Genomic DNA, 13897 nt, shown 5'->3' on the forward strand with positions numbered 1-13897 from the left:
TCACTCAATTTTACCACAAAACCAAAAGTGGTCTAAAAATAGAATCTGTTGAAAAACAATGGCAAACACATTCATTCCATTAATACCTCAGAAGAATGCAAAACATGAGTTAAAATTGACTTTCTCTGATTCAAAATGAATGAATTAATCTATGTGTGAAATTTATGGGCTTAAGAGACATAGCTGTATTGCTTCACCACTAATTACCTCTTTTGATGAACTCTTTTTTAGGTTCCACAGATTTATTAAAATTGGCTCATTTAATCTCATCAATGAGCATCCATTCAACCATCTGCAATAAAGACACTGGTTGTGGGGCTATTTCTAGGTTTCAATCCATACAGTATTTGGGGAACACAGAATGATAAATACTTTAAAAGTTACAACTCAATTCATCTGTTTCTCTGTTACTAACATTTGCTTTTCATTTACCTTTAGGCTTGAAGTTTGAGGAAATCCAAGAAAGATTTGGCGAGGAGTTCTTTAAGATATGCTTTGATGAGAATGAGAGAGTTCTTCGGGCTGTAGGCGGCACACTTCAGGACTTTTTTAATGGCTTTGATGCTTTGTTGGAACACATTAGAACTTCTTTTGGAAAACAGGCCACTCTGGAGGCACCATCTTTCCTATGCAAAGAGCTCCCGGAAGGTGCTCTGATGCTCCACTACTTCCATCCTCACCACACTGTGGGGTTTGCAATGCCTGGGATGATTAAGGCCGCAGGAAAGAAGATCTATCACCTGGATGTGGAAGTGGAACAGGTTGCAAATGAGAAGTCGTGCTCTGATGGCTCCAACCCAGGCAACTGCAGCTGTCTTACTTTCCTGATCAAAGAAAGTGAAAACACCAACATCACGAAGAATCTTCCACAGGGAACCTCCCAGGTGCCGGGAGACCTCCGAATTAGCATCAACACCTTCTGCAGAGCCTTCCCTTTTCATTTGATGTTTGACCCCCACATGTCAGTTCTTCAGCTGGGGGAAGGTCTAAGAAAGCAGCTCCGATGGGACTCTCACAAAGTGCTCAAGTTTGAGGACTGCTTTGAGGTTGTTTCTCCAAAGGTCGACGCCACGTTTGAGAGAGTCCTTCTGCGGCTGTCCACCCCATTTGTGATTAGGACCAAGCCTGAGGCTTCTGGTACTGAAAATAAAGACAAGGTAAGTAAGTAGCCATGCATTTGAGATGGATGATAAGAGCTAGTAATATGAATAATTATTTTGACAAATTACATGTTGACTGTATTTGTAAATATTTAGGCAAGAGAGCTTTAAGGGACATATAGTGGATTACTTGTCCCTGGATGTATATAAAAAGATTTGGCCCTACTCCCAGCCACTTCACATAGGGCCTGCTTCATTCATTAATTTATTTCAGTGCATAAAAAGAAAACATTTATTAACACTATCCATAGTAATTACAAAAATGATAGGACTCGCTAAAAATCTAATATATTTTAAATTAATGAATACTTCCACAGATTGAAGTCAAACTGTGAGAGAAATATTAAGACTGACTTCAACGTTGAGGGTCTTGAGCATCTTATCTTTAAATAAATCGAGGTAAAAAGCCAGCTGTGTGAGGAATACGTCTCTAAATTTCATTATCTAGGAATACTTGGTTTATATGCTACATTTACCTTGATATATTGAACAGTATATTCCCCAAGGATTGTTTTTTTTTTTTTTTTTTTTTTGATCTGAATGCCCTGAGGGGTGGTTTGGCTGGCTGGAGTGTTGTGGGGATCGAACTCCAGCAACCTGAGGCTGACAGCTTTGTGGAAGCAGCCACTTAAACAATTGAGCTAAGGCCAGGCCCACCTCAAGGATTAGAAAGTGAAGATTTCAACACTCATGATTATGTTGTAGTATTGAAACAGAGATTCATCCCTTTTAGAGCACATTCATTCCTGGAGAGACTAGTATGACTGCTTCTATCTTTATTGTGGATTTCTTTGAGCTCATTTTGGGAAATCTGAGTTATAAATTATTGATAGCTGATGAGAAAACATGTTACAGATAAATCTTAAGGTAGTTGGGCTTAAGCATACATTTTATTCCTCAGATAAATTATTTTGAAAAGGCAATTTAAAGGGCCAAAATGAATAATAAATGTAAAACAAATGCAGCGATGACTATTTTTATTTTTGATAATATACTTTCAGTTATTAAAAGGAAAATAATATCAATTTTTAGAGTAGATATTTGAATACATGGTCATTCAGTTTTCAATAAAGTGTCTTTTCAACGTTTTCTATCAGGGTGAATAAATTTTGGTGACTTGTTTTGTTTTCAAGTACTTTGGGGAAGCTGTTGGGTATGAGAGATACACAGGTTGCTGTGAGCTAAACAAAGAAAGAATTGCAGAAATAATGAAAAACTTAGTATATTAGCCACTTTTTGGTCACGGGGACACCTGCAATTTAAGTATAAACGTTTTTTTTTTTTCTGTATTTTAGGGAAGGGTCTGCAGGGTGTTCAGGGTCTCACTACTAGATTGGACTGGTAGTGATCCGCCTGTCTACAGTCTCCCAAGAGCTGGGTTTACAGGCGCGCACCACCACGCCCAGCCTCAATTGCCATCTCAGTGCACCCCGGGGGTGGGGCTGGCACAGCAGGCCTGGGGATTGAACCCCGGCCCCTGCACCTGCTTGCAGGTGCTTCAATCTGCTGAGCTGTTTGGCCGATCCTACACCCACAATTTAAAAGAGTAGATGTTTCTTGAGATTTCAGTCCCTTGCCAGATGGTTCTCAGGTAGAAACAGCATGCAGAGGGCTATGGCTACCGGGAATCAGAAGCAAGGGGATGCTGGGAACGAGATGCTCTTGCAGGTCATGACCGACGCTCCAGTGACCTGGATGTAAACAGCCCCCCCCACCACACATTCATCCCCTGATGAATACAGAACACTCATAAGCCAATCAAATTCCAAAAGCCACTGCTTTTGAGTACATGAGACTTTGGAGGGAAATTCTAGGTTTAAACCATAATATTCATTTTTTTTATTTTACTTTATTTTTTTGTATTTAGTACAAGATCTACGGGGTCTCACTATACAGATTGGACTTGTAGTGATCCTTCCTGTGTTTCAGCCTCCAAAATACTGGGATTACAGGTGCACACCACCATACCCAGTCTCATCTGTGTGCCCCAGGGGTGAGGCAGGGGCTCAAACCGTGGTCCCTGCACCTGCCTAAGCAGGCATTTTAGTCAACTTAGCTATCTGGCTGGCCATCTGCCTTTTATATTTTAATTACTCTTTCAGCTTTTCACGCCAACAAGATAATGTGGTGTTTGCACATGTGGATCTGATTTATTTCACTTACTAATATAGTCTCTAACTGAAACCATTTACTTACAAAAGCCTCAAGTTTCTCTTTTTATATCTGAATAACTCCTTTGTGTAAAAATACCATACCTTTTTTGTCCATTCCTCAGTTGAAGGGCATTTGGCTTTTTCCAAAATTTAGGTATGACAAATTGTGCTGCTATAAACATGGGTGTACATGTATTAAGGTGGTATGATGATTTCAGTTGTTTTGGAAAACAAATGTAGGAGGGGAAGAGCTGACTTGAATGGGACCTCCAATCCTAGCTTTTTGAGAATCTCTATACTGATTTTCTACTATCTTGTTTTTTTTTTTTCGGAACCAGGGATTGAACTCAGACCCTTGTGCTTGCCAAGGAAGCACTTATTCCACTGAGCTATCTCCCCGGCCCCTTCCATACTGATTTTCATAAGGGTTGTATCATCCTGCACTCCCACCAATAGTGGGGAAGGGTTCCTTTTCCCCCACAGCATCTCCAGAATTTGTTATTGGTTGACTTCTTGAGGTTAGCCATTCTTTCTAGGATGAGATGGAATCTCAGTGTTGTTTTAATTTGTATTTCTTGAATGACCAATGATGTTGGGGTCTTTCAATATATTTATCTGCCATTTGTATCTCTTCACTTATGAAGTGTATATTCATCTTAGATACCCATTTTTGGATTGGGTCTTTGAATCTTGGAGGCCTGATTTTTAAAAATTCTTTACATATTCTAGACAGAAATCCTTTGTCTAAAGGACAGTCTGTTATAATTGTTTCCCACTTCATGGGTTTTCTTTTTATTCTGTTGGTGATTTTTTTTGTGATGTGCAGAAACTTTTAAAAAAGGTGAGATCCCAATTGTTGATTTTTGAAGTACTGATTTATGTTCATGAACTCTTTACCTATCCGTATGTCCTTAAGATTTCTACTTGCTTTCTCTTCCAGAAGATTTAGTGTTTCACTTTTGATATTTAAATCTTTGATCCATCTTGATTGTAATTTTGGGATAGTGATAGACATGGGTCTATTTTAAGACTTCAGCTTGTGGAAAGCCAGTATTTCCAGCACCATTTATTAAAGAAACTATCTTTCTTTTAAGGAACATCAATAGCCCCTTTGTCAGGGATAAGGTGGCTGAGTTTTTTGTATTTGTATCTGCATCTTTTAATCTGTTCCATTGATTCTCAGATCCATTTTTTTTTTTTTTTTTTGTCAGTGAAATGCTGATTTTATCACAGTAGCTTTGTAGTATAATTTCAAGTCAGGGATTGTGATGCCTGCTGCCTTTCCTTTGTTACTCAGATGCTTTTGCTGTTCTAGGTCTCCTGTTGTTCCAGATGAATTTTAGAAATATTTTTTCTAGATCTGTGAGGTATACTAATGTCATTTTAATTGGGATTGCATTGAATCTGTATAACAATTTTGGGAGTATGGCAATTTTCACAATGTTTGTTCTTCCCATCCAGGAGCAAGGAAAATCTTTCCATTTTCTTTTCTTTCTTTTTTTTCTTTCTTTTTTTTTATTTTAGGGAAGGGTCTACAGAATGTTCAGGGTGTCACTACTAGATCAGACTCATAGTGATCTGCCTGTTTACCGCCTCCCACGAGTTGGGATTACAGGCATGCGCCACCACGCCTATTCTCAATTGCCATTTCAGGGCACCCCGGGGGTGGGGCTGGGATGGCAGGTCCTAGGATTGAACCTCTAGCCCTAGCCCCTGTGCTTGCTTGCAGGTGCTTTAATCCGCTGAGCTATTTGGTCAGCCCTATCTTTCCATTTTTCTGAAATCCTCTTTGATCTCTTTTTTCAGAGTACTATAATTTTCACTGTATAAATCTTTTACTTCCTTTGTGATAACTGATTACATCTAAAATTTTGAAGTTCACTGACAATATTTTACACCTAATCTAGCTGAAAGGCTGATGGAAACAGATTTAAAAAGTTTTTGAGATAAATGGGGTGTTGCACATTTATTCGCAATGACAGAATTAAGTGATATAGGAAAATTGTTTAGTAGTATTCATATTATAGCATATAAATGCAGTGATTTGAAATTCCTTATGGCAGATAAAGATTTTAGATTGGCACCTTTACGTATTTTAATTGAATAAATTATTATTATTGCTTGTGTTTTATCATATAAACACATTTTAGTAATACTTTAATGTAAAAATATTATATATGTATGTTCAGTAATTACTGCACATCTTGATGGGTTTTAGTGTGGAATAAACTTATAAAATGTGTATTTTAGGGGCTGGGGAGATAGCTCAGTAGAATGAGCGCTTGCCTGGTAAGTGCAAGGGCCTGAGTTCAATCCCCAGTTCTGCCAAAAAAAATAAAATGTGTATTTTTGTCTGCACTTGTAGTTGCTTTGAAACTGAAATTACTCTAGCTTTTTAATTTAGGAAATATTGAAGTTACCAGGTCAGGGTTTTTTTTTTTTTTGTGTGTGTGTGTGTATGTATATGTAACCATGGATTGAACTCAGGCACTTGTGTTTGCCAGGCAAGCATTTATTCTACTGAGCTATCTCCCTGGCCCCTACCAGCTCAGTTTTATGGAAGTTCATTTATCTAGGAGTGTTTAAGTATTTTTTGCCCTCAGAATTCAGGTTAGTATTTTTGAAAGTATGCCTGGACCAAAATATATTATTACCAATGCTATTTGTTTTGTACCTCATAGATTTGAGAAACAACTGTTTATTTTGGCGCTGGGAACCAAACTCAGGACCTTGCACTTGCCAGGCACATGCTGTGACACTGAGCTAAATCCAAGGCCCGATTTAAGAAACATTAATTCAATTTGAATTTACTGCCTCAGAGTTTTTGCCCTATATTTCACTTGGCTTGTATTTCTATTTAATTTCTGTACCAGGATAAGAAATAGACATAATGAAACGATGACTCAAATGTCACGGCCCCCTGCCAATTCCAATGATAAGGAGCTGTGCTCATTGAGAAGATGCAATCATCATCTAAACATGTTCCTGGGAGTTTAGAAATGATGGTATAGGCAGGATTTTTAGTGAGAAATGGATAGGAGTCTGCTCATTCTTATATGTATATTTCTGCTTACTCGCCTACATTTGTCAGAAAGGTTATGGTTGTCCCCAATTAAAATAACATGGAGTAATAATGTGGAGTCTTAGCCAGATGAAAAACACTTTTTAATCAGTGTGTCACCAAATTTCCAATATGTAGTGTGCTAAAATGAGAAAAGAAAAAATATCTGGAGATCTAAAAAAAACTGTAAATTTGACCTTGACATGCATTGTTTTCCTATTTAATAGCTCTTCTTATTAGGTTATTCCATGTGGCTTGAATTCTATAATTCTTTAGTTGGCCTTGATGAGAAAATGCTATTTTACAATGATCAAGCATATTTATTTCTTAGTTTAACACTTGAAGGTCTTCATTATTTAGCTATTTTGTCTACGTAGTTAACACCAGCGAACCACCATCCCCGCCATGAGGAAAGTCGAGGGTTAATTGTTAGCCCCATGATGGCAAAACATCTGTGGATTACACTGAAAATGCTTGAGAAACCATGATCTTGCTGTTTTGTGTTGTGAGTCACAGGTTAACTGTTTGATTAGAAGAAGCACACACTCACGGGCAAGCTGCTAAGAAGCTAAGCAAATAGAAAGATATTTTTACTCACTCCAAAAGATTTACATCTTGATCTTTCTCTAAATATGTCTGTAAACATGAACGTGTAGGCCACCAGTTGCAGGATGTCTCTGAGAGGCATCTGTTTCAATAATCCATGGCAGCTTTGATTCGGCAGTTTTGAGGTCAGAGGAAACTTCCAGATGGCTTGACCAGGCTTTGGTTCTATCTCTTGGTCTCTCCGTGTCTTGCAAAACTCCTCAACTCTACCTGCCCTAACCCTTCTTTTGTTGCTTGCTGTATGATGTTCTGTGTTTTGATCTTTCTTTAAACTCATTTTTCACCACCTCTTTTCTTATCAAATGTTACACATTAAATATGAGTAAGTTAATTATTAAAAAAGCACAGATATACCACTAATAATGACTCAATTAGAAATGCACATTAATTTGTGATTTCTTTGCATATCATTTAGATCTAATGTTGTTCTGAGAACTCGGAAGCTTCTTCCATAAATCTTTTGAATTTTAGAGCTTTGTGGCAAATCTGAGAGGAAATCTGCAGCAGTCCAGTGAGCAGTCTGGGTTTTAGTATTTAGTCATGTAAATCTAACTTACTGAAATAGATCTGATGGTTTGTTTGTATGGTGTGGAATATATTTGTAAAGCAATTGGGGCAGTGACACATAGCTTTCTTCACTGCTGTGAGCGAGGTCATCATAGGTGCGGAAGGTGTCAACAGATTGGGAAAGAGATTAAGCTCCTTTAATCTCTGGATGTCAGACTTATTCATTGGAGAACAATAAGCTTAAACAAATAAGTATACATTTGCACTCTTTTATAAGCCATTGTTGGTATACATACATTTGTTGTATGAAGCCAGTTTATAGGAGTAAAGGTTTATCTCTTCCTTACGATTTAGTGAATTCAGATTCATTTTAAAAGAAAAGATAGGGTGGATATGGCTTATCTACTAAGAAAAACTCATCCTACCTTCAAGAATAAGTTAAAATCATTTATGACATCTTGGGTTGCCTACGGACAAAGTTATTTATCAAGATGAAATGCCATAATTACATAAAATTAATAACATCTTGAGCTCCATAGTTAATAATGGATATAGGTTCATTATTATTTTTACTAGTATTACTATTAGTGCTCATTTGCACGTGTAAGATTTCTTCTACCTCATTGCTTTACTCAAGTCTTACCTTATAGAGCAAAGTCCTGGACATCAGTGAGTTTAATAAGTTCAGAGAAATACCAGGATCATGATACCTTTACAGAACAGAGTTTGAACTCTGCTTCTTTCCTTAAAAGGGATCAGAATGACCCTTCTTACAAGTTCTGTAGGAGCTCTGTTTAAGTCTGTTTCTAGTTCACATACTCTATTGCTTCCATACCCCAAGTCTGCTTTACACATTAAAAAAATTGCAATCAAGTTTTCATTACCTGTGTCTGATGTCTTTCACATTCACTTGTTTTGCAGTGACTTCCAAGATGAAACAGGTCAGCAAAGGCACACACTGAAGTAGCGACAGATTTTGAAATACAATAAGATAACATGAGTTCTTTTAACTTATTTGTTGTTGTTTCGTAGCTGTGCTTCAGAGATTTTTAATAACACCCTGGAAGGAGCCCAATGTTTGAAATGCATCATCCCTATGACAAAACAATTATTATTCATCTTCACTTTTGTTTTCAGGGTTGGCACTGAAGAAAAGCGTAACAATGATCATATTTTTTTAATCCTCAGAAATGTCCTTACCTATGTCTTGTTAATTAGATGCTATAAATAAATGCTAGGAAAAAAATAGGAATAAATCAGGAAAAAAACCTTTGACCTTCTATGGTCATATTTTTTTCCAAAATGTTCCCTTGTCATTTTAGACAGCTGCCAATCTTTTTATGACATAATGATTAAAACATTTAAAATATATTTATTAATGTTATTATAACATAATGAAATTGTTGAAAGACAAACTTCAGTTGGCTGTCAGGAGCACCTTTCTTTTTTTGTATTTTTTTTTTTTTTTTTTTTTTTAGGGAAGGGTCTACATGGTGTTCAGGGTCTCACTGCGTAGATTGGACATGTAGTGATCCACCTGTTTACAGCCTCCCGAGAGCTGGGATTACAGATATGTGCCATCATGCCCCGTCTCAGTTGCTGTCTCAGCATGCCCCGGGGTTGGGGCTGATTTGGCAGGGGATTGAACCCCTGGCCCCTGTGCCTGCTTGCAGGTGCTTTAATCTGCTGAGCTATTTGTCTGGCTCAAGGATACATTTCTTTATCTCAGTTTTACAATGGGAAAGTGTGAGCATTTCTTCTCTAGTCAGATCTTAACATCCCATTAGAGAATTTCCAATATTGAACAGTAGTTTGGGGATGGACAATTTGTTGTTAAGGCTTCCTCTGTGTGTTAACAGAACACCGACATAAGTTCATTCAGAATTGCCCGCCATTTTGTTTTCTATTGTAAGAACAAATTGAGATCTTTCATTTTAACTTTTGTGTTGCTCACATTTCTACATTTGAGCACTGATTTCTCTTTATTTTGTTATTTTATTATCTAAAAACTCAAAGTAGTAAGAAAAAAACCAAAAACATTACAAATGATACAGAAATCCACCAAACACAACAATAGGAATTCAACAATGTTACTGTATCACATAATGCTGTCTTTAGATTAGTTGTTCAGATTACCAGATATAAGCAAATTTGGTAAAAAAAAAAAAGAAAGAAAAGAAAAAAGTTATAAGAATAAGGACAAGAAAGTAATTATCAACTATTCCCCTCTGTAGACCAGCAGAAATCAGAAGTAGAATTATCCAGCCATCCTGCACACATACATAAATATATCTCTCCCCAATCCTGTCCTTTACGTTATCTCAGTTGAACACTGATTTCTCTTTAAAGTAGATTGGAGAAATTGAGAGTTTTTTTCAATGTATTTTGTTATTACAGGGTTTCACTGTGCAGCTCCCACTCCTAGTGGTCCTCCTGTTTTCATCCTCTCTAGCGCTGGCATTACAGGCATGTGCCACTATGCCCCGATTTTGTGGCTGGCTCAGCCCTCCCTGGGGGTGGGGCTGGCATGGCATGAGGTGCCAGGGATGGAACCTCGGTCCCTGCTCTTGCTTAAGCAGGTGCTTTTTTGAGATTTTTGGTGAAGACATTGGGAGTGTTGATTTTGGTCTTTTGAAAGTATCTATAAGCCATGCTGTTAAGTTGAGCTGTGGGGGACTCAGGTCAATAATTTCTGACATTGCCAGTTAAACAGAAGACCCAATGCTATTATGGGCTACTGGACTCTTTTAGAATATTTTGCTGAGTTTACACACCTATAATATTCAATAACGGAACGTAGAAAAAATGGGGTATACCGATGAATGTCCATTTTGTATCTGTGTATTCAAAGTGGTTGGGATAGATATATAGTTGCATTCTCTTAATGAATAGAATGATTTTTTCTAATGGTGTTTGTAAGTAGGATCACAAGTCTGCATCTTGTACAGCAATTAACCACTAAGAAGAATATATGCAGTATATTATTTGTTGAAACTGTACTTTCGATTTGATTTGAAACTGTCTCATTGCTATATGTTTATCAATAAAACTTTGAAAAGAAAAAAAAATAAAAAGCAAAAAAAATAACAGTAAAAAAAAGAATCTATAATATTAAAATTAATATATAGTGCTATTACTGTTGCTAGAGTCACTGAATGTTGTATAGAGAACACTATTGAGATTATGTGGTGGATTATGTGCATTATATATATACCAGCATTCTCATTTTAAAGTGCAGATTTTGCCATGCTTTAGTTTTCTGGCAGCAAGAAATATTTAAGCCTTTTTTTCCCCCCACACTGGGGATTGAACTAAGGACCTAGCACTTGCCATGTAGATGTTTATGCCACTGAGCTGTCTCCCTGGCCCACATTTAAGTCTTAAACTTACAAAGCAAGTAAGTGCTTTTTATTAGCTATCAGATATTTATTTTTATTGTTATGGGTTCTGAGAAGGAAACATTAGTCCCAATCTCTTTTGTTAAATAATGCAGTCTTCATTTAGCTGGTTTTTTGTTTTAAATTTAAAATAATTTTGTTTTTGCCAATAGCTTTGTCTTAATAAATTAAAAGCTAAAAAGCTTCTTTTGCATGTACTATCTCTTCAACTGTAAAAATGCTCTTATTCACCTGAATATTTTTCGTAGGTGTATAGTGCAGTGATTTTGAGTAAGTGTATATAATGACACAAGTATCCCAGTAATGCAGTTTTAGAAAACCCTTATCATTCCTGTTTCCTGTGCTATTTGTAGCTAATATCTGCTTCTATCCCAACCTCTGACCTGCTTTCATTCATATAGATTTGTGTTTTGTAGATATATTTGTAAACGTGTGAGTAAAAAGACAACATGCTGTATTTTTGTTGCTATTGCTTCAGCATAGTTTTGAGGTTTGCCTATTTGTAGCATGTGTCAGTTCATTTGTGTTGCTGAAAAATAGTCTATTGCATAGTTATACCGCAGTTTGTTCGCCTGTTCACTTGAAGGACATTGATTGAATTGTTTTCTGATTCAGTTTTTATGAATAATGCTGCAATGAACATCCATGTAGAAAAGTTTTCCTCTTGGGAAGATTCATAGGAGAATTGCTGTATTATATAGCAAAAAATTAAATATATGACTGTTGTTTTTCAGATAGGGCCTCACCATGTAGTTCATTTTTTTTTTTTTGTTGTTGTGGTACTGGGGATTGAACTCAGGACCCTGTGCCTGCCAGGAAAGCGCTTATTCTAGTGAGCTATCTCCCCAGCCCCTCACCATGTAGTTCAGACTGGGCTTGAGTTCACTATGTAGCCCAGGCTGGCCTCAGATTCTAGGTGATTCTTCTGTCTCAGCCTCCTGAATACTGGGATTACAGGTGTGCACCATGTCTGGCTATATATAGGCTTTAAAGATATGAATTGTCTTCCAAGGTGGCTCTACCATTTCCCATTCGATTGACAACATGAGTCTTCTATTTTCTTAGTCTTGCCAAAACAGGGTGTTGTCAGTCTTTTAAACCATCCTATTAGGTGTGAAGTAGTATCTGAGGTTTTAATTTGCATTTAATTTAGTTGAATTCACATTTTTCTGCTGACAAATGATACTAAACTCTTTTGTGGTGATTATTAGCAGTTGATCTAATTTACTTTACTAAATATTCAGTCAGATGTTTGGCTAATACTTAACTGTTTTAGTTGCTTTCCTACTATTGACTTCTACTTTTAAAGATATACTTTCTGGGTGTTATATTCCCTCAAAAGATACTGTCTTTTGGAGAATGTTGGTTTTAGTTTTGAAAGTATCCACATTTTCTTTTTTATAGCCTGCTTCTGGTATGATAGCTAAAAATATTTTGTGCAGTTCAAGATCACAGAGACTTTTCTTCTGGAATGTTTTTTGTTTTAGTGCTGACATTAGGATGGTAATTCATTTTGAGGTAGTGTTTGAAGTAATTTTGTGGGTTTATCTTTCACTGCGAGCATTCAATTATTTTAACACCATTTGTAGAGAATATGAATTGCTTTTATAACTTTGTTTATACAATCTCTTGACTGTAAGTTTTCTTATCTTTTCTGTTCTATTTTTAAAAATTGTACATGTTTGTCAGTTACTACATGATGCTTTTCTACATAGAAGATAGATATGTGTAGATATTGTGTAATATTTTACTCATTTCTGGTGTTTTCTTTATCTAAATACATGCTTTAGGTACTTTATTAAGATAAGTTTTGGGTATTAAAGTACTCCATCTTTGTTCTTTTTAAAAATTACTTTGACAAATCCAGGTTCTTGGCATTTTTCTTTCCTTCCTTTCTCTCTCTCTCTCTCTCTCTCTCTCTCTCTCTCTCTCGTATTTTCAGGGAAGGGTATACAGGGTGTTCAGGGCCTCACTACTAGATTGGACTCATAGTGATCCGCCTGTTTACAACTTCCCAAGAGCTGGGATTACGGGGGCACGCCACCATGCCCAGTCTCAGTTGTGGGGGGTGGGGCCAGCAAGGCAGGCCTGAGCATCGAACCCCCTGCCCCTGAGCCTGCTTGCAGGTGCTTTAATCCACTGAGCTATTCGGCCAGCCCATGAGCTATCTGGCTGGCCCTTTTGGCATTTTCATATAAACTTTAAAAATTAATTTGATTGATACTCTTTTGATGTACATAATGATCACATTCATTATAGGAATTTATTCCTGTACCTAATATATCTTGATTCTTCTTTTTTCTCCATTCCCTTCCTCTCAGTTCAACTCTTCTTCCCCTCCTTATTTACAAAGCTTTGTTTCATTTTCCATATAAATTTTGAGACACACTTGTCAATTTCTTAAAAGATGTTGCTAGAGATTTTTTTCTTTTTCATGTTGGGGTTGAACCCAGCGCCTTGACTGTACCAAGCAAACACTCTACCACTGTGCTATATCTTAGGTCCAACTGCTGGAATATTGATAGGGGATTGCCCTGAATCTTTAGATCAGTCTAGGAAGAATTACCATTCAAACACTCCATGAAAATGATGACTCTCTCAGTTCTTTTGGATCTTTAATTTTTCTTAATAAATATTTTATTACTTCCAGTGCACAGTTTCTTACACCTTTAGAAAGTTTATCTTGTGTTTTAAAGTATATTTTCATTTTTGTTTATAAATAAGAATATTGCCTGGGAGATGACTCAGTGGAATAAGCACTTGCCTGGCAAGCACAAGGGCCTGAGTTCAATTCCCGGTTCCACCAAAAAAATAAAATAAATATTTATAAATAAGAATATTTACATAATGATCATTTAGTCTGAAAGTTGAGACAGTCATTTTTCTTCTCTTTGTTGTCCTCTCTCTCCTTTTCCTTATGGCCTTACCTAGAACCTTTTGTATAATGTTCAATAGATGTGGAGAGAATGGTCACTCTTGCCTTTTTTTTCTTTTTTGGCAGAACCAGGGACT

The 13897-nt window shown here is 36.8% G+C and overlaps 1 protein-coding gene across 1 annotated transcript in view; it reads left to right on the forward strand.

Moving 5' to 3' along the window:
- Positions 1-13897, forward strand: part of Gucy1a2 (guanylate cyclase 1 soluble subunit alpha 2) — a 358773-nt gene that overhangs the window by 101501 nt on the left and 243375 nt on the right. The window contains exon 4 of the mRNA XM_004626131.3: positions 439-1157. Coding sequence (XP_004626188.1) covers positions 657-1157 — 501 coding nt within the window. The 5' untranslated portion in view covers positions 439-656. The remainder of the gene's footprint in view (positions 1-438; positions 1158-13897) is intronic.

The sequence above is a fragment of the Octodon degus genome, unplaced genomic scaffold, assembly GCF_000260255.1.
Source record: "Octodon degus isolate 3935 unplaced genomic scaffold, OctDeg1.0 scaffold00012, whole genome shotgun sequence".
NCBI classification, from domain to species: domain Eukaryota; kingdom Metazoa; phylum Chordata; class Mammalia; order Rodentia; family Octodontidae; genus Octodon; species Octodon degus.